The sequence below is a fragment of the Trichomycterus rosablanca genome, chromosome 17, assembly GCF_030014385.1.
Source record: "Trichomycterus rosablanca isolate fTriRos1 chromosome 17, fTriRos1.hap1, whole genome shotgun sequence".
Lineage (NCBI taxonomy): Eukaryota > Metazoa > Chordata > Actinopteri > Siluriformes > Trichomycteridae > Trichomycterus > Trichomycterus rosablanca.
In genome coordinates this window covers 4472426-4492683 of record NC_086004.1, presented here as the reverse complement: position 1 = coordinate 4492683, position 20258 = coordinate 4472426, and the positions used below count along the sequence as shown (strand labels likewise).

The 20258-nt window shown below is 41.1% G+C and overlaps 1 protein-coding gene across 4 annotated transcripts in view; it reads right to left on the bottom strand.

Moving 5' to 3' along the window:
* Positions 1-20258, bottom strand: part of rabgap1l (RAB GTPase activating protein 1-like) — a 118638-nt gene that overhangs the window by 27789 nt on the left and 70591 nt on the right. For all 4 annotated transcript variants that reach the window (XM_063013291.1, XM_063013292.1, XM_063013293.1 and 1 more), the window contains exons 14-18: positions 15791-15904; positions 15208-15282; positions 11379-11504; positions 9752-9895; positions 5790-5831 (exon numbers count right to left, since the gene is read on the bottom strand). In XM_063013291.1, the coding sequence (XP_062869361.1) occupies positions 5790-5831; positions 9752-9895; positions 11379-11504; positions 15208-15282; positions 15791-15904 (501 nt within the window). The remainder of the gene's footprint in view (positions 1-5789; positions 5832-9751; positions 9896-11378; positions 11505-15207; positions 15283-15790; positions 15905-20258) is intronic.

Below are 20258 nucleotides of genomic sequence, written 5' to 3'. Positions count from 1 at the left end.
GTCTTAAACAAGTTGTAGCCTAGTGGTTAAGGTGGTTCAAGCCCCACCACTGCCAGGTTGCCACTGTTGGGCCCTTGAGCAAGGCCTTTAACCCTCAACTGCTCAGACTTTGTACTGTAATTGTTATGTAAGTCGCCCTGGATAAAGGCGCCTGCCAAATGCTGAAAATGTAAATGTAAATCACACCCCTGTTTAATATGCCTAAAAATTACACCTCTGTTGTTCGTCATCCTAAAATTACTTCTTGCTAGTATAATGATATCCCGTATCTATCCATCCATCCATCCATCCATCCATCCATCCATCCATCCATCCATCCATCCATCCATCCATCCATCCATCCATCCATCCATCCATCCATCCATCCATCCATCCTAAACTGCCCAACAAACAAACACCAATTAAATAGGTCTATAAAATGCACCCAATTTCAAATGCTGGGGTTTTACAAAACCTGCAGCTTCTCATTACGTACGTTCCATTTATGTGATATGATGCAAATATGCAATAACAAAGGCAAGTGAAAAAAAGGGGCACCAACTTTCTTAGATCACAGTAAACTACAGATGTAGTAGACAGAGATAAGGTAAAAATGAGAAAGTATGCTTTTAAACATAGTTTGTTATTCTGTGCAAGTTTTAAATTTGAAACAAGCTGATTCGACCTAAAGAACCTGGACTCAATGCTAACGTCTGTTTTGTCTGTTTTTAATTAAGGCCAAACAAGTAAATAATAAATGACACACGTTTCACTTCTGTAGCATTCGGAAGTAATTTCAGGCTAATCTGCAATTATGTAAATGGATTATAATGAAACTCGGGCTAATTAGAAATATCTACTCATGTAAAATAACAGCTGTATGCAGATGAGAGACATCAGTTCATGTGAGGTTATGGGTCTAAAGCTGTATAATGATCCTAATATACATTCAGTATACTGGGATCATTATAAAGCTTTAGACCCATAACCTCACATGAACTGATGTCTCTCATCTGTCAAACTCTATTTACAGCATAAGTTTAATAAAAAGAGAAAGTGAAATACTGCCGTCTGTAAGCAGCTGATAATGCTAATGCACTTTTATTACAGCAGCCTGAGGTGTAATGGCCTTATTTGTAATGACCTTTCTGAAGTAATGACCCAGAACTCACAGCTCTGCTGTAGCATTTACACAAGATTAATGTTTATGGGACAGTAAACTCACAACACCAACACATCGGTTCTGCCCACACCATTTCCTCTGCCACTTATTAAACATCCTCTGTACATAAGATACAATTATTTCAATATGTGCACTTTTACAACACAGCGTAACAGCATCATTTCTGATTTTCTCCGTTTTTGTACGTCACAATAAACACGTTATATGGACGAAGGTATGAGACACATCTTATAGTTATTAAATTCATGTGTTTCAGCCACAACAGTTGCTAACAAGTGTCATAAATCATATTCATAAAGAAAATAATATGCTCTCAACATTGCAGCAATAGATAAGGGAAGGCTCTTGTCTGTTCCAGCATGATTGTGCCTCTAAGGACATTAAGAAAAGCTCAGTTTAAAGAGTCCTGCACGGAGCCCTGACCTCAGCCCCAGTGAACAGTTCTGGAATGAACTAAAGCATCAACTTTTAGACTTTTTAGGCTTTTTAGACCAACATCAGCACCCAGCCAAACAAATGCTCTTTTGACAGAATGGGCACAAAGTCTTGTGAAAAGCTTTCACAAAAGAGTGGCTGTTTTATGGCTTAAAATGTCACACAGAGGCCACTTTAATACCATTTGTTTTTGTAGTAGCATGTCCAACAAGCTCATAGTCAGGTGTCCAAATTCTTTTGTCCATATAGTGCAGTTTTTAGACAAAGCATAATATGAGACAAAAAGAACTTAGGAAAGCAACATTAAGGGTTATGCACCACTAAGTTTAAGTAGTCCTTCTTAAGTAGACTTCTTGTGAGAAGTAATTAAAGTGCTCTTGAAAGCATTTTTAATCTGTATTTTAATTTAATCTTACAAGATTCAGCACTGTTCCATGTGTTCTCTATGTAAATGCAACAGTTTTCACTGTGAGCACAGAACCTACGAAAATGGCTTTGTAATACTTTCCAGACCTACAGATTTCAACTGCTTTTAATTGTTGAAATTTTAAAGGTACCTTACAATTTCCTTCGGGATCAATAAAGTATGTACTCTGTCTGTCTGTCTGTCTGTCTGTCTGTCTGTCTGTCTGTCTGTCTATCTATCTATCTATCTATCTATCTATCTATCTATCTATCTATCTATCTATCTATCTATCTATCTATCTATCTATCTATCTATCTATCTATCTATCTATCTATCTATCTATCTATCTATCTATCTATCTATCTATCTATTCGATGGGTTTAAGTGATCCAGTCGGCAAATAAAACTGCAACGTGGCAGATGAAACAGCAGAGGGAGACAAAGACCGCTGTCTAAAATCTTCAGTCCGGCTCCTAATTCACACAACTGGTCACTTTCTGTAGAGTGCAGTCATCCTTCTTTTTACCTAACCGACCTTAAGTGTTGCCAAAAATTTGTTTACATAGAATACGGTTCCAGTCAAAGTTCCAGTAGTGTTAGCAAACTCCAGGTGCTTATATTTGTGGTTATATGTCAAGAAAGGTTTTTTTTTTCTGGCCAGCCTTCCAAATAATCTTTTAGCATAGATGATGAGAAATGATGGTGATAGTTTAGGAGACTTGGTGACTTCAAGATGCATTTTTTTTTCTAAAGTAATGATGTTCCCCCTCTCTTTTACCATCCTCTGCACAGTTTGTGAGGGTGAAACAAACTTGGGTTGCCCAGAAAAGTTTGCCACAGTTTCAGTTGACTGGAACGTCTTAATTATTGCTGTGACTGCAGATACCAGCATTTCAAGCATTTTCATGTAAGCAGCTTTTTAGGTTTTTTTTTAAAGCCATTCCCTGACTTGCGAAGGTGAACACACTTTTCTTCCTAATTTAAATTGTGTTCTTGTCTTTTACATGTTGAAGAATGACTAAGGGAATCTGACCTCTTTGTCTCCTCATATATACACCGATCATCCATAACATTAAAACCACCTCCTTGTATCTACACTCACTGTCTATTTTATCAGCTCCACTTACCATACAGAAGCACTTTGTAGTTCTACAATTACTGACTGTAGTCCATCTGTTTCTCTACATACTGTTTTAACCTGCTTTCACCCTGTTCTTCAATGGTCAGGACTTCCACAGGACCACCACAGAGTAGATATTATTTGGGTGGTGGATCATTCTCAGCACTGCAGTGACACTGACATGGTGGTGGTGTGTTAGTGTGTGTTGTGCTGGTATGAGTGGATCAGACACAGCAGCGCTGCTGGAGTTTTCAAATACCGTGTCCACTTACTGTCCACTCTATTAGACACTCCTACCTAGTTGGTCCACCTTGTAGTAAAGTCAGAGACGATCGCTCATCTATTGCTGCTGTTTGAGTTGGTCATCTTCTAGACCTTCATCAGTGGCTGGATATATTTGGTTGGTGGACTATTCTCAGTCCAGTAGAATTGCTGTGTCTGATCCACTCATATCAGCACAGCACACACTAACACACCACCATCAAGTCAGTGTCACTGCAGTGCTGAGAATGATCCACCACCCAAATAATATCTACTCTTTGGTGGTCCTGTGGGGGTCCTGACCATTGAAGAACAGGGTGAAAGCAGGCTAAAAAAAGTATGTGGAGAAACAGATGGACTACAGTCAGTAATTGTAGAACTACAAAGTGTCTCTATATGGTAAGTGGAGCTGATAAAATGGACAGTGAATGTAGAAACAAGGAGGTGGTCATAATGTTATGGCTGATCAGTGTATATACAGCACTGTAAAACAGTTGGTCATGGATCACTGCTTGAAAGGTCCAATTCTAGACACTCTGATCAACATAAAACAGTAAGATGGAATAAAAATGTGTCGTTACATTTTGTTTCTAATCATTTCCGGGGCAATAACTGTAGCATCTGTGGTTTTGTTAAAATATTTATTGAATAATTTTATAAAAAAGACTCATTCAAGTTCACATTCACATTTTTAGTGTGAGTTTAAGCTCACTTACCAAAAGATGAATTTTACTTTTTTACTCATCTGTATCAGGGGTGTTGATAATTATGAAGGGGAGCACATGTAACACCAAACATACAAAGTGTACAGAATGGTTACTGGTTATGAGATGTACAGCCTGTAATCCTTCGGCAGTGAGCTAAGGTTGAACTTATTTATTGAGCTGCTTGATACCAGACGAGGTCACTCTGACAAAACATCCACCAAAATGCTTCTGTTGCTTAGAGACCACATAAGTAAGCAGAAAGCTTCTCGGTCCTGTCTGAACATTTCTATTCATCTCAACACACTAAACAAAATCAACATTTTTCTCTTAGCCAGCTGTCAGACGGCTGTAATAAACATGGCATTTTTATTTACTTTTTATTTCTTTAATAAATCCTGAAAGCGAATCTGCCAACTAGCAAGAGTTTCCGAATTTGTTGGACAAATCAGAACGACTTTTTGTTATATCTGAATCTGTGTATACAGCCGTTTTTCTGGTGGGTCTGGTTTCCCTTGAATCACTGGGTGTAATGGGGTACCACAGATTTTATTTTATTGTTCGTCACATTCTCCAAACCTTCAATACGACAACTAATACCACTATTAATACTACATCAGCTACTACTAATACAGTTATTACTGCATCTATAATTAAACCTATAACAAGCTAGTACTACTGCTTCTCCTAATACTGATAATACATTTATATATTTTCTATTTTTTTTTGCATTTTTCTCCCAATCTAGTCATATCCAATCATTCAATTGCATTATGCTCCCTCTCTACTGATGTTGATCTCCACCCTGGTTGAGGAGAGCCATGACTAACACACTCCGACACGTGTGAAGTAGCCGACTGCATCTTTTCACCTGCGGTGAGTTTGTATGTTAATCAGCCTTGTGTACGGAGAGCCACACCCTGATCAACGCATCCCCCGTCTCTGTGCAGGCACCATCAATCGGCCAACAGAGTTCGTAATTGCATCAGTAATGAGGTCCCCACGGGCACCCTGCCCTTAAACAACAGCCAGTCATGGTTCATGTAGGCGCCCAGCCGATGAGTTAAAAAATGCCAGCTCTGGTGTGCTAGCGCGTTTTACCGCTGTGCCACCTCAGCACCTCTACATTTATTTGTTTAAAGCAATTTAGCAGATGCTTTTATCCAAAGCGATCTATATTTGTAATGTATACAATTCAAGCAATTAAGGGTCAAGGGCCCAACAGTGGCAACATACCAGATGAACCAGCAACCTTCAGACTGCACCAAGTACTTTAACGTACATAGAGGCTGGAGACTATCAGCATCTCTGAGCAGAAGCCAAGTGGACAATTTCAGTATCAGATGCTAACTGAAGAGAGCATCAGACTATCACATGACCCTTCAGACATGAGCGCAGTCGCCGACAGCTTCTTTTCGGCTGCCCCCTTTCTTTTGACAGAGAGCCGTATCTTCTACAAAGTGTCACTCAGTACTGTACGGGAATCTACCATCTTAGAGGCCGCAATCCAATACATACAGAGTGTTTTTTTTTTTTTTTACCAAAACGGCTTATATATGGTCAGATCATCAGAATTACCCAACCTGGTTTTAACCGATAAATAAGGTCCAAGTGCATCTCTAAAATAATGGTAAAAATAATATCCAGAAGTGAGCCAGGCTATAATGCTGTGATTTAAAAGAACAGCAAGCAGTGACTTACCTTTAACAGAGCCAGTGCCACATTGAAGATGATGTTCAAACCCTGCAGGAATAAAGAATGTGGTTTAAATGAAATTCAGATCATGCTGTTCTAACACAAATACAAATCATTCTTTATGTCGAGTGATATGATTCATGATTTACTGTTTACACACGATCTGTAATAAAAGAGCTAAGATTGATTACTCAGCTTTAAGTGACATTAATTCAGTCATTCATTCAGTGTCTTGTTTATCACCGCTTTATCCTGGTCAGGACTGCGGTGGATCTGATTCATTGGGCGAAAGGCAGGAGACACCCTGGACAGGTCGCCAGTCCATCACAGGGCAACACACACACCCTCACACAACTGGCCTGACTGCATGTCTTTGAACTTGTAGGGGAAAACCGGAGCACCCGGAGGAAACCCACATGGAAACAAAGAGAACATGCAAACTCCTCACAGAAAGGATCATGGCAGCCCGGCCAGGTAATCAAAACCCAGGCCCATTAAGAGTCGAAAATTTTTCTTCTTATGTAATGTGACGTGGTTTATTGGTATTTATATAGCAGAAAAAAAAGACCATGGTGCGCATATATATATATATATATATATATATATATATATTTTTTTATGCAGTTTCTCCCCTTTTTCTCCCGATTTTTAGCGTATCCAATTAGCAAATTGCATTATGCTTCTACTGATGCCAATCCCCGCCCTGATTGAGAAGAGTGAGACTAACACACTTCCCCTTCGACATGTGTGCAGTAGCCGACAGCTTCTTTTCACCTGCACAAGGCGAATTCATATATCAGCTTTGTGTACGGAGAGCCACACCCTGATTTAGAAGCAAAAGGAAAAACTCTGGGAATAAAACAGCGCCAAGGTCTGATAAATTTCTACGTAGAGAAAATTAGCATTTCTAGAAACAGCACGGATGTACAATGAGGTAGAACCAAGAGTCTACAACCAAAAAGCTCTTTCTCTTAAACACACAGGAACACAGTCGACTGATGGGCGGGTCAGTGTGTGCATGCAGACCGAAGGACGGAGCTGGAGCTGAAATGTGGCCGGTGTGTGTGTGTGTGTGTGTGAGCAGGTGCTATCACAGTATCACAGCGGTGAGTGAGGATGCAGCGCTGAACTCAGCTCCACATGGGAGCATCCGCCTCAAACATCGCTCAGACAACCCGCTCACATGGTAACACTGAGCTAAAAATAGTCGCCTCCTTCTATTAATACCTCAGCAGGGAGACCAGGACTACCCGCTCCTAGATGGTGCAAGGATTCTGGGTAGGAACGATAGGGAAACTGTGGAGAACAGGGAACGAGGTCTGTGTTACCTGAGTTTGTATATTACACTACTGCTAAGCTAAAAATCATCTCGTGTACGAGGCCACATCGTCCAGCGTGAGTTTGAATGAGTTTTTTGTGCTTCACTTCACCGTATTTAGTTGTAGTTCATCATTAAACTCTTAGAGAGTTTTTCCTATTATAAGACAACCTTGAAGTGTAAAGGCTTGTACTTTCTCTGAGGTAAGAGTTTTCAACCAGCAGTCTGTGAGTAATTTGCAGCCATGTTACATGGATGTGTCACCCTCACTTATAAACTATAGGATTATTATGAGAGTTCTTTAAAAAGTTTCCACACTTTTTAAACTCTATTTATCAAAAAATGTAAAAACAAATGACATCACTTTTCTACAGAATCACCTCCTGATGCATCTTTCCCAGCGATGCACCAACTTTTTAATTCCACCAGCATAAAATGTTTTTGTTTGAGCTCGTAGCCACTGATGCAGCGCTGCTTTCACATCATCATCACATGAAAATCTTCTTCCCCTTAAAGCTTCTTTGAGTGTCCAAAAAGGTGGAAATCAGATGGAGCTAAATCCGGACTATAAGCGTCTCTCAGTCTCTTAGACACGACCGATTACTACTCCTCCCACCCTCACCGTTTCTAACCAAAATATAAAAGTGCAGAAACTTTTTGAAGATCCCTCGTATTTCTATATGTTAATGCCTGTGTGCGGCCCATAAAACCGCGGCATATTGTGGGCAGGCTGATGAAATTTAAAGTGCTAATCTAAAGCATGCAGTGCCAGCCAGTGTCTCTTTCTGAATCACAGCTCCTTTTAATGCTTAAGGCACAATTTCATTATTATTACATAATTATTACCTACACACAATTATTGTGATTGTTTGCGATGAGTAAAATGAGGTGACCAGTTCAAATGTCCTGCATTTTCATGCACTGGCAAACACAAGGTTTATTATTATTCATTTAGTCCTAAATCATCTTTAAAAAATGTGTCACGATGCCACTCGGAACTGTGCACAAATGTGATCTACACAACAGGACTAAAGCTAAACGTCCTTTTCATACACATGAGGTCTGAGCAAGCAAGCAAGCAGCCCCAATTATGCTCCAGAACTCCTGCACTGCAAAAATGGAACCATTTCAATAATAGTTGTATCTAATATTTTTTAAGGTCATAACAAAATAATTGAAGGTGCTCAGTTGGTGCAACAGTCTATTACAATAGCCCAGAATCGAACCTGGATCTCTATCGACTGGCTGGGCGTCTACACAGGCATGATTGGCTATGTCTGAGCTGGGGTCAGGTGGCCAAAGCAGGGTTTTCCTGCCTTGCTCCCAGTGTTTCTGCCTAATGAAGGTTGGGATTTTAATAGTTTGGTTTGGGCCCCTGAACTACAGTAAAGAGAACAATTAATGTATCAGTATACAATTAAATTTTGCATATTTCAGTGTGTCAACAGTTTAAGGACAGGTTCTTTCCTGTTTGAGCAAGACAAGCACAAGTCTATAATAATGCCCACATAATTAGGTTGGATTTTAAGCAGGATTTTATTTACACCAATCTTAATGTTTTAATCATATGATGCTGTGTATTCATTATAACATTTGATTTGGTTTTACTATAACTGCATGACCTTATTATACTGCAACTGTTCATATTACAGACTGTTGTTTGGCTATATAAAAGAGCTACAAAACAACTAGAGGAAAACAATGAGTAGCAAAAGGCACATAAAAGACAAAAAAGCAGAGCGAGTGAGGTGCCCTTAAACACATCGAACAGCTTCTCATCATGCGATTCACTGACTGAGACAGAGCGAGGAAACTTTTAATTATTCCGCCGCAGGCTTCAACCACGCCAACCGAACTGCAAACACTTTTTCCACGCCCAGCAGACACGGTGGCCACTTTTGTCTGCTGCAGGCATTAGCTGATAGCAGAGCAGAGACTATCGGAATATCCCGCTGCGCTACCTGGGTGCCTCCAGTCAAATTTTTTAATGCTGATTTCAGAGCGGGGGCTTCATTCTGGCATGGCAGCCTTCAAGCCCATAGTGATTTTGTTTGTTAATTTACTGGTTTAACACCATGTCAACACAATGATTACATTCATGGCAGGATGAGTGAATATTTTCTCTTTTCTTTTGTTTTTTTTTATCCTATTTGTGTGTCCTCAGTTTTATATTTGTGGAAAGTTTGAGTACTGTTCCAGCTTTAACTTGTCGAACATTTCTCTCATGGTTTGGGGAAAAGCAAGTCCTTGCCGCTCCTGTAGATACCCGGGACAGTCAACCAGAATATGCCTGATGGAGACAGGTACTTGGCAGGTGTCACACAATGGAGTCAAGCCTGACTGTGAACACATCACCCATGTTCCAGCAGCCTTTATTTCATAGCAGATCTAATTTTTGGTGGTTCTTGAATTATATCTGAACATTTAAAAAAGATTCCTGGATCTAATGATTGTGCAGACTGAGCGATACTAAATTACATGCTGAGAATAAAGCATTTCCAGTAAAAAACTACTTTTAACACTGTTTTATCTAGGCAACATTACATAGCATGGTTTGAATCATATCTTTTTATTTTGACCATTTTTGGTTGAACTCTTGCTTGATTTATTGTGTTGTAATTAATATGTTAATCAAAACTGGTATACTGACCTCACAGAGCAGCAGGTCGGTGATGTGGAAGACCATACAGAGAGGAAATTTGGCAGTAAAGAGGGTAAGAAACCACTGGGAAGCATACATATGGGCCTCTAGGTTCATATGCTGAAAGTGAGACCACAGATCTGGTAGCTGCTCCTGGAAAGAGAGAGAGAGAGAGAGAGATGAAGTAAAACAATTATTCAAAATACTGTTGTAGGTAAATCATGAACCACGACATCATTCACATTTACATCATTCACTGTCTGGCATTGCATGTACACAAGAATGTTTATTTATTTATTAGGATTTTAACATCATGTTAACGCCATTCATTACAGGACAGGTAGTTACTGGTTACACAAGATTCATCAGTTCAAGTTTTTAACATCAAACACAGTCATGGACAATTTGCAGACACGAGGAGAACATGCAAACTCCACACAGAAAGGACCCAGACCTGCTCCACCTGGGAATCAAACCCAGGACCTTCTTGCTGTGAGGCGACAGTGCTACCCACTAAGCCACTGTGTCACACGGTCACAAGAATAAATATATATTGTATGTGCAGACAGTACCCAAAAAACCTGCACAGACACATGGGGAACATGCTAAACTCTTTACAGACAGTGCCTGAGGTTTTCAAGATTCATGTTACCATGTTAGGGCAGAGGTAGCTCAGTGGCTAAGGTACTAAACTAGTGATCAGAAAATCCCTAGTTCAAGCCCCACCACTGCCAAATTGCCTCTGTTGGGCCCCTTAGCAAGGTCCTTAAACCTAAATTGCTTGCACTGTATTCAGTCACAATCATAAGTCGCTTTGGATAAAAGCGTCTGCTAAACGCTGCAAATGTAAACATTAGACAGTAGACGCCTCACATCGACATGGGTTTTAAGGATTTGGGATAAATCCCTTCCTTATATAACTGTCTATAAAAGGTTCCTCGAGAAACTCAATTCTTTTCTTGTCTTCTACAAAGAAACTACAAAGAAAACAAACTACATCTAAAATTTCAACTCTGGAGCTGCAAGGCATCAACATTACCTGATACACCACTGTGCCACCCATCATAATTACCTCTTTATTAAATCTAACAGTGTAAATCAAAGCATCTGGATTCATTGGTAATCAATGTTAAATTAAAGATGCTTAGCCACTCACCCAAGGGGAATTACACTCATATCCTGAATAAGCTTCTCAAAGCGACCTTTTCACTTCCGGACCTCAGCTGAATAAGGTTTTATTTTTTCTGTCTTACTCTAATTAGATCGTTTGAAAAGAAAATGAAAATGGGAAATAAATAAAGTCTGTGTAAGGTGGGAATTCTCAGAGAGCCACTGCTCTTTATCACCCGTGTTTTTCTTTCCATGGGCCGATCGATGCTAACAGTCTAGTCGTGGGTGGGTGTTAATACTAACTGGATTGGGTTAAGTGCTCATGGCGGTTTGCTTCATTGCTAATTGAGTTTAAGGCACAAAATTAAAACCCACTTTGAAGAGGTGTCGCTCTAATAGCTTTCAGATGGCTGCGACTCTGTAAGCTCATCGTGTACAACACAAGCCGTGCCGGTCGACAGACAAGCATTCAAAAGATCGATTTAAAGGGCGAAAAAGACAATGTATTTTTAAATATGTAACGAACCTGTACCAGACGCTCCAGCTGGTAAAACTTGCAGTGCAGATCCTCAAAGTTATTCTTGTAGAGATCCCTGAGTCCATATTCATACATGATTTTGACCAGCACACAGAACGCCTGCTCCTCCGGCATCTACAAACACACAAAGTAAAGCACATGTTTATTGTTTCGAAATGTCCAAACATCAGCAAACCATTTGTGAACTTGGTCCCAGTAAATAAATATTCACTTGAACCAGGATGCAGTTGCTGTTACAATGTGGCATCAGTAGATTCAAGCCTAAAACAATTACAAATATAACAGCCCATTAAAAATTAAAAATAACAGCCCATTATAAGCCCAGTAGAAAATATTAAATTCACAATTCTACACAGACAACATTTCATTTATTTTTCTATTCAGGGCTGCTGTGGTTCCAGGAACCTTCCCAGAAAAACCAGGCACATACAATCAGGCAGCATATACACCCACACACTCACTGTGCCATTTACACATCTGGGTTACACATCTGAGGCACCAACACAGTGCTGCCCAGAGACAAATATGTGTCCAAGAATAGTGTAGACGTGTCCCAATAGATGCTTTATACAGATACAACCAACACCATATAAAATACACACAAATCATGTACAGTGTATCACAAAAGTGAGTACACCCCTCACATTTCTGCAAATATTTCATTATATCTTTTCATGGGACAACACTATAGACATGAAACTTGGATATAAGTTAGAGTAGTCAGTGTACAACTTGTATAGCAGTGTAGATTTACTGTCTTCTGAAAATAACTCAACACACAGCCATTAATGTCTAAATGGCTGGCAACATAAGTGAGTACACCCCACAGTGAACATGTCCAAATTGTGCCCAAAGTGTCAATATTTTGTGTGACCACCATTATTATCCAGCACTGCCTTAACCCTCCTGGGCATGGAATTCACCAGAGCTGCACAGGTTGCTACTGGAATCCTCTTCCACTCCTCCATGATGACATCACGGAGCTGGTGGATGTTAGACACCTTGAACTCCTCCACCTTCCACTTGAGGATGCGCCACAGGTGCTCAATTGGGTTTAGTCCATCACCTTTACCTTCAGCTTCCTCAGCAAGGCAGTTGTCATCTTGGAGGTTGTGTTTGGGGTCGTTATCCTGTTGGAAAACTGCCATGAGGCCCAGTTTTCGAAGGGAGGGGATCATGCTCTGTTTCAGAATGTCACAGTACATGTTGGAATTCATGTTTCCCTCAATGAACTGCAGCTCCCCAGTGCCAGCAACACTCATGCAGCCCAAGACCATGATGCTACCACCACCATGCTTGACTGTAGGCAAGATACAGTTGTCTTGGTACTTCTCACCAGGGCGCCGCCACACATGCTGGACACCATCTGAGCCAAACAAGTTTATCTTGGTCTCGTCAGACCACAGGGCATTCCAGTAATCCATGTTCTTGGACTGCTTGTCTTCAGCAAACTGTTTGCGGGCTTTCTTGTGCGTCAGCTTCCTTCTGGGATGACGACCATGCAGACCGAGTTGATGCAGTGTACGGCGTATGGTCTGAGCACTGACAGGCTGACCTCCCACGTCTTCAACCTCTGCAGCAATGCTGGCAGCACTCATGTGTCTATTTTTTAAAGCCAACCTCTGGATATGACGCCGAACACGTGGACTCAACTTCTTCGGTCGACCCTGGCGAAGCCTGTTCCGAGTGGAACCTGTCCTGGAAAACCGCTGTATGACCTTGGCCACCATGCTGTAGCTCAGTTTCAGGGTGTTAGCAATCTTCTTATAGCCCAGGCCATCTTTGTGGAGATCAACAATTCTATTTCTCACATCCTCAGAGAGTTCTTTGCCATGAGGTACCATGTTGAATATCCAGTGGCCAGTATGAGAGAATTGAACCCAAAACACCAAATTTAACAGCCCTGCTCCCCATTTACACCTGGGACCTTGACACATGACACCAGGGAGGGACAACGACACATTTGGGCACAATTTGGACATGTTCACTGTGGGGTGTACTCACTTATGTTGCCAGCTATTTAGACATTAATGGCTGTGTGTTGAGTTATTTTCAGAAGACAGTAAATCTACACTGCTATACAAGCTGTACACTGACTACTCTAAGTTATATCCAAGTTTCATGTCTATAGTGTTGTCCCATGAAAAGATATAATGAAATATTTGCAGAAATGTGAGGGGTGTACTCACTTTTGTGATACACTGTATATGTACAGGAAATATGTGGAACAGGAAGATGCAGTAAAGTATCTACGGTACAGCTTTAATGATTTTGAGAAGATGTATTACACTGTGGCTATATTAATATCATAACAGGGTTAAAGTGAAACTAAACCTGGCCTAAGTGCCATAGCGAGAATCTGGTCTTTGTTATCTGCGGTTGTAGACAGTGTGTGGGTGTGTTCGAGTCTGAGGTGAGTATTAAATCACGAAGACAGTGTGTGTCCAGGGTTCCATCAGGTAGACGGTCTGGGCCATTAATATTTCTGACACCTCCTGGGCTTCCTGGGCAAAGCCGGGGGCTAACAGAGCCACACTGTGGAACAAAACACTCCACACAAACGGCTGTTAAAATATATCAGGAAGCTAACATTATATACATTAAATTCATGCAATAAGTCCTGACCGAGTCCAGCTAGGAGGGCGGCACGGTGGCTAAGTGGGTAGCACTGTCGCCTCACAGCACGAAGGTCCTGGGTTCGATCCCCAGGTGGGGGCGGTCCGGGTCCTTTCTGTGTGGAGTTTGCATGTTCTCCCCGTGTCTGCGTGGGTTTCCTCCGGGAGCTCCGGTTTCCTCCCACAGTCCAAAAACATGCAGTCAGGTTAATTGGAGATACTAAATTGTCCATGACTGTGTTCGATATAACCTTGTGAACTGATAAATCTTGTGTAATGAGTAACTACAGTTCCTGTCATGATGTAACCAAAGTGTAAAACATGACGTTAAAATCCTAATAAACAAACAATCAAACAAACAAACAAACAAACTCCACTTAGATGTTTTACGCCATGTTTACACAGTGACTATATTCACTTTTTTTTATTCCTTGTCTGTTTTACCACCACATTGTCCTGGTCAGGGTCACGGTGGGACTGATCCATTAGGTGAATGGCAAGAAAACATCCCATACAGATCGCCAGACCATCACAGGGCACACACACACACACATAAACACACACTGACACACACGCTGGCCTGACTGTCTGTCTTTGGACTTGTGGGAAAGGACCCTGGCCAAAAAGCTGGAGAAACAAACGAAGGCCCTTCTTGCTGTGAGACGACAACGCTACCCACAGCACCACCGTTCTGCCTCATACCATACAATAGGCAGCTGTAGCCTAGTGGTTAAAGTACTGGACCAGTAGTCCAAAGGTTGCCGGTTCAAGCTTCAGGTTGCCACTGGGTGCCACTGTTGAGACCTTGAGCAAGGCCCTTAACCCTCAATTGCTGCGATTGTATACTGTAAATGCCAAAAATGTAAATGTAAGCCTTTTTGCAACAGTACACGTTTGTTTCTTTAAACTTTTTCCCACACCATCTTGAGCCCCCATCAACAGGTGACTGTGATCCAAAAATGAAAGCCAATGATTTAAGACATGCAGCATTTTACCACAAAACTGTGGCGCTGTGCTTCCTCTTATAAGTTTGCTGTCCATAAATAAGCCACTTACTCTCCGATTAAGCATTTACATGAAAGATTTCTGCGTCTTGTTTTGCTTATGTTTTTCAGTTCTCTAGTCAAAGCAGCATCCACTTGGCTTTGTTCCTTATATATAACAACAGCTGGATTATAGTAAATTAACTCACGAATACTTACATGTAGCAACAACACTGCAGCCAGGAATGACTGGCCTTGGCAATATCCAATCTCCTCATCATAAACAGAGTACGCCTGCAAAGAGAGAGAAAATATCAGCTTACCTAAATCTTTTAGAAATGAGCTTTTGAAGGCCAGAATGTAATTAGATTTTAGCCAGACACCTAAAACAAACCAAAAAAACATTTCTTGCATCTAAGCATAAAAACATGAAGAATTAAGTTCTTTTGGAATCAGCTATTGTTGATCAGATGATGAAAAGGTACATATTTACTCTGCTATAAAAGAGATTAAACCTTATGCAAGCAGAGCTTCCAAATTTTCCTTTTTATTTTACCCCCTTTAAAGGGGTTTTTGTAAGAGACCTTTATATCACAGCAGTCATGATAGAAATGGTTCTGTGGCTGAATAATAAAAGCACACATCTATTCATACTAAAAAAAATGTTTTGGCTAAATTGTATAAATAAATAAATGAGATTTTTGACATTAGTGTGAAGTGTGTATTTATGCATTCCTCTATAAAGCTTTCTGAACAATGTCGTGATGTTATCTCAAAAGGATGAATCGGTACCACTCCTAACCTTACAGATCTTGTACAGAGAGTCTTGGCCGTCGCCGCCCGAGTCCTTGAAATAGTCGTGAGCAGGAAACGTACGATGGATGTCTCTGGTTATGACGCCTTCCTGAGGAGAGTCCTAAAGGTCACGACACACAGGCACAGACAGAGACAGAAGATCTTGTAAGTGTGTTGTACTGCGGGATGCATTCTTGTGTATCCTGGTATCACACCGGCTGAAAATATCATCCTACAATAAGGCTAATTGGTGGGTGGGCATAATGCCAGGTCTAAGCTGTGATTTACAACGGTTTCACTCCTATAAATATAGGCACAAGCAGCTATTAATGCGCTCCAAGAACTTTTGGCCACTGTGGAGGACAATGCAGACTTGGTAAATCCATCAGCAGTGTCCTTTGCACCAGAGAAAGTAATTACTGTATTATACTTCCTGGCTGTAAACGTGATGTCAGCCCGAGGCACTAATTATGACTGGATTCATTCTGTAATAACTTTTGGTCATAAATACAAACCATAAAGAGCTTAAGTGTAAATATAGTATAGTATGGAACTTAGCCAGCCAGGTGCTAGAATATCTACATTTGATATCACATAAGTCAGTGCGTGACTGATAGGAATGGATGAACAGAAACCATTATTCCCTTTTGATTCACAAGTACACTGGTCAGTTGTAAGGTACTGGACTAGTAATCAAAATATCGCTGGTTCAAGCCCCCCCACTGCCAGGTTGCCACTGTTGGGCCCTTGGGCAAGGCCCTTAACCCTAAATTGCTTAGACCAGCGGTCCCCAACCTTTTTTGCACCACGAACTGGTTTCATATAAAATATAATTTCACGGACCCCCATCGGTCCATAGCACAGCTGAGATTTGAACTGGGACCTCAGTGGGGTGGGCTAGCACATTTGACCACTGCACCTCGTGAGCACAGGAAACCTTTAACTGTGCAATTCTACAAGTTAAGCCATGGTATACAACACTTAAGTTATATGTCCAAAAACACTACTACTAATTATTAAGTCCAAATGTTTTAGACACAGACTTTGCTAAATGATGTATGAAAACTAACAAATTTGGGTGGCAACAATTAAAAGTCCAACAAGCTACTAGTCTGTTGTCCAAATATTTTTGGTCAGACAGCGTATTTCACTTAAATTTCACTATTTCTCAGCCCGTCTTGTCCTTTTTATTACATGTCAATCATTCAGATTCAGGATTTTGTTGGACAAAACTAAAAATAACAATCACAAAAAGCCTGAACTTTTCTTCATGCTGGAGTTTTTTTGACAGCTGAATGAAAGTGGAAAAAAATGTATTTTGTCAGTAAAGCAAAAGCCAGAGCCAGAGAGTCCTTGAAAAAAAAGAATAAAACGTCTTAAAGCTGAAATGTTTTTACAGCTCAGACTGATGGAGAGAGGAACACAGAGCAACTTTTCATTTCACTCCACAGTGTCGGGCAGATAAAGGACAGAGTAACACAGCACTTACACACACTGGAAACAAACCAGTTTCTCCAGCTTCTACACTTTATCACAACTAAAAACCCACTGTCAGTAATTCATCATGCACTTTAAGCAGTTCACAATAGCAAACACCTACTTGGCTGACTGGGAATTACATAATGTAAAATATTAACAAATCAGACATATGTTACCCTTGTGGCCCAACTCTCCATGGACAGGTACAAACAAACTAAAGACCACTTTGTCCTGATTCCAGAAAAGTTAAGGCAGCTTGTGAAAAGCTAATAAAATTAGTTTTACATGTATTTAAAAAGAAAACAGTATTGTCAGTTGGGATTTAATGTTATTTAAGGAAGAGTACAGGATCACCCCTTTAATCACCTCGTGATATGACTGATTCTCATCAATACCAAGATGCTTGTGGAACCCCAACAACCAACAGAATAATTATGAGAATGGTACTAGCAGGGCTTTTCAAATCCTGGGTCGCGACCCTTAAATAGATTGCAAGCCGAAAAAATGGCTCGCAGAGAAAAATAATAATAATTAAATAAACAGCCGCTCAGGTGGCAAAGCGGTAAAATACGCTAGCACACCAGAGCCGGAATCTCAAATACATCGTATCGAATCTCAGCTCCGCCATCTGGCTGGGCTGGGCGGCTATATAAACAACGTTTGGCTGTTGTTCATACAGGGTTAGGGAGCCAGATAGGGACTTTTACAACCTCTGCTGGCTGATTGATGGCGTCTGCACAGAGTTGAAGAATAATGCTGATCAGGGTGTGTCTCTCCGTGCACAAGGCTGATCGCATATGAACTCGACTCGTGCAGGTGAAAAGATGCAGTCTGTACTGCACTCGTGTCAGAGGGGGTGTGTGTCAGCTCGCTCTCCTCAATCGGGGCGGGGGTCAGCACATTTACATTACATTTACATTTTTGGCATTTAGCAGACGCCTTTATCCAAAGCGACTTACATTACAGTATACAGTCTGAGCAACTGAGGGTTAAGGGCCTTGCTCAAGGGCCCAACATCAGCAACCTAGCAGTGCTGAGGCTTGAACCAGCAACCTTTGTATTACTAGTCCTGTGTCTTAACCACTAGGCTACGGCTTGCCCCAGTAGAGAGGAGGCATCATGCAACTGGGTAAATGTTGGACGTGCTAAAATTGGGAGAAAAAAGGAGAAAATGAAAAAAAAAAACAAATAAAAAATAATTAAACAAACTTTTGGGTTAACGCCCCCTTGTGGAGGCTCTATGTTACATCTTTTAAACCACAGTGGGACTTGATGCATTGTTTGTGTTGCCTCATGAACAAAATGTGGGTTGCTTAAAAAAACCACTGGCACTAGGGCCCATGGTGCCAGGGAAACTGATTTCAAAATCTAGTGGAACACCATCTAGCTTGGTTTTACATTAAACGTATCAATGCAAAACCAAGCAAAATGCAAATAAGCATCCAATCATGTAGGAGAACAGCGTGTGAATGACATGCTTGCTGGAGCAGACATTGTGAAACAGAGTTTGTGAAGCATGGAGGTTTGGGATTATTTGGGAGCTGCTTCTTGAGAAAAGCTAATCTGTGCTCCAGCGCTTCAGTGCTTCCTGAACAGAACGAGCAGTGGAAAGCACAGACTGTAGAGCTGCAGATAAAGGCCTTCTTCAGCTCTGACAAATGAGCTTCTATTTCTCTGACACACACACACACGTAGACACAAACACACACATATGCGCACACACACTGAGTGTGACAGACACATGGCTGCCAACATTTATTGGTTAGCGAGTGCTGAATCCAAGGCTTTAGAATAAATGACGTTCAGTGCTGCATTATCAGTCTGTATCTGATCTACAGGCCTCATTTCTAAACCATGAACAAACCCGACTGCTGCTTCTGAATGACTGAATTAGTTTAGAAATGGAAATAATCAGATAGTGAGTCCTTTCCTTTAATAAACCTTGCAAAATCATTTATGGGTTAAGGACAGGAATTAAAACGCGTCTTTGATATTATGCATGATTTTCTCATATCTCATATATAATCCATATACAGCATGTAAAATTTAACACCAATTCACTCCATATACAATAAAAAACTGACTGAAACTTGTGGCTTTTGTGGTGCTCTAAATTTACATGGATTAAATTTAGGGTGCACAGTGGTAGCGCTGTCACCTCACAGCAAAAAGTACCTGGGTGGCCAGTGTGTGTGGGGGTTTCCTCCGGGTGCTCTGGTTCCTCCCGTAAGTCCAAGGACATGCAGTCAGGTCAACTGAAGCTACCAAATATGGCCCTAAGTGTGTGTGTGTGTGTGTGTGTCTGCCTTGTGATGGACTGCCAACCTGTCCAGAGTGTTTCTGTCTGTCAATGAAACGAACCCACTAAGACCCTAACCAGTATAAAGTGGTGGCAAAACAGACAATAAATAAATGAATACATTAAGTATTTACATATACACCGACCAGGCATAACATTATGACCACTGACAGGTGAAGTGAATAACACCGATTATCTCTTCATCACGGCACCTGTTAGTGGGGGGGATATATTAGGCAGTAAGTGAACATTTTATCCTCAAAGTTGATGTTAGAAGCAGGAAAAATGGACCAGCGTGAGGATTTGAGCGAGTTTGACGAGGGCCAGATTGTGATGGCTAGACGACTGGGTCAGAGCATCTCCAAAACTGCAGCACTTGTGGGGTGTTCCTGGTCTGCAGTGGTCAGTATCTATCAAAAGTGGTCCAAGGAAGGAACAGTGGTCAACCGGCGACAGGGTCATGGGCGGCCAAGGCTCACTGATGCACGTGGGGAGCGGAGGTTGGCCCGTGTGGTCCGATCTAACAGACGAGCTACTGTAGCTCAAACTGCTGAAGAAGTTCATGCTGGTTCTGATAGAAAGGTGTCAGAATACACAGAGCATCACAGTTGCAGGGCTGTTTTGACAGCAACACGAGGGCAGTGATAGCTCAGTGGTTAAGGTACTGGACTAGTAATCCAGTAATCTAAAGGTTGCC